Source organism: Trichinella spiralis (assembly GCF_000181795.1).
Source record: "Trichinella spiralis strain ISS 195 chromosome Unknown Scfld3264, whole genome shotgun sequence".
Classification (NCBI taxonomy): domain Eukaryota; kingdom Metazoa; phylum Nematoda; class Enoplea; order Trichinellida; family Trichinellidae; genus Trichinella; species Trichinella spiralis.
Genome location: NW_003530203.1, coordinates 203 through 1,732, shown reverse-complemented (window position 1 = coordinate 1,732; position 1,530 = coordinate 203). Strand labels below are relative to the sequence as shown.

At 53.9% G+C, this 1,530-nt stretch overlaps 1 protein-coding gene across 1 annotated transcript; it reads right to left on the bottom strand.

Annotated features, from left to right (window-relative positions):
* Positions 1 to 122: 122 nt before the first annotated feature.
* Positions 123 to 1,319, bottom strand: Tsp_13805 (conserved hypothetical protein; the record flags this gene model as incomplete). Its single annotated transcript, XM_003368015.1, has 1 exon — positions 123 to 1,319. A coding segment is annotated over exon 1 (1,197 nt), but the record flags the coding sequence as incomplete, so codon positions are not given.
* Between the last annotated feature and the right edge of the window lie 211 nt (positions 1,320 to 1,530).

The window sequence follows — 1,530 nt, the reverse complement described above, 5'->3', positions numbered from 1 at the left end:
GCTGAGCAGCTGATTCTGCTCGAACTGACCGTGCAGAGATCTCCTCAGCTCTATAGCAGTGCGTGCTGAGTCACTAGGATGTACGTGATCGGCTGGCACCTCCTCTTCTCGGCTTCACGAACCTCCTCTTCGTCCAACCCGTATCGCCTCTGCGTTGGTGCCACGTATTGCCGAACCCGTTTACCAAACTTAAACTGACTATAGTCGCCTGCTACACGTATTTCGCCGACTTGTTTGCTCAAGGCCTCGATTTGAGCGGCCGTACCCGTATTTTGCATAACGTTCTCGTTGGCGTGCCGGCGGCGATGCAATCCGACGGCTCTTTTCGACACGCCTACGTAATCGCAAAGATCGCAACGAACTCCATGCAAATCTTCGCTCTCTCCCAACTTCCGGGTTATCTCCCACCGGCTAACACAGCTGCGAACATGGGTGTTCACAACTCGGAGGGGATATCGGTGATCTGCCGGCAAGAAATCCGTATTACAGTTGCGACACCGGTAATGCCACTGGACGCTGTGGCAATTGTGGACTCGCATGAAATGACGAGTCAAGGTTTGGTGCGCAAATTGGCCGTCTGGTCTAACGGCCGTGTACGGTTTCTCACATCCCAGTGGGCAGACCACCGCCTGGGCGATTGGGAAAGTTGCCCGTACAGTCACCTGTTCCTCGGTTCTGTGGAGAACTTCGAGGTCGGGCAATTTTTCCGTCCTAAGCAACGGCGACACCAAAACACGTTGCTTACCTGAACCGCCAGAAGTCGATGGTGTATCTGGCGTGGACGGAATTTTGGATCTCGCTCCGCGCTTGGAGAGGCATGGCGTACGTGGGCTACTCGAAGTGGTCGGTTTTCTTTTCGGTGGTGATGGTGTGGAGGCTTTTATAGTGGGTTGACCACACTTGTCACGACCAGATTTACTAACGTTGGGAGTGCGGGGCGAACTGGCCTTACTACCGTCCGCAACAGCGTTACCGCATACGGCTTGGCCACATTCCGCACCACAACTCTCTCGTCTTTTTCCATCACCACTCGGCGCTCTTCTATTACGGCGCGCCGTTCTACCCGTAATTTTCTTCGATTCCACCACGTCGACGTCCACAGTACTCGCCGATTCACCTCCGTGGTGACCCGCTTCACGAACCGACGCCTCCATCAGCTTCTTTCGCCCACGCGTAACCATCCTCGTACCAAGGTCCGTTGCGCTCGTACTATTGCGAGATCCACGCCGTCTTTCTTCCCGTACAATTTGGCCTTCATAGTTGACCTCTTTTCCGCGACGGCGACCCGACTTCAAGGCTGGTGTCTTTGCACTACACATTGTCGCTGCCACCCGGCTGTCACTCGATCTCACGAACCACTCGACCGATCGTAACCAAACCGATTCCAATTCCTAAAACACAATTCCCCGAAGGGAATAGGCCGTTCCTGAATGTAGTGCAATATCAGGACGACCCGCGACAAATGGTGGTGCGAGCACTCGACCAAATGCCTATTTTTTCAAAAACTTATGCAAATTTCGTAACGAATCC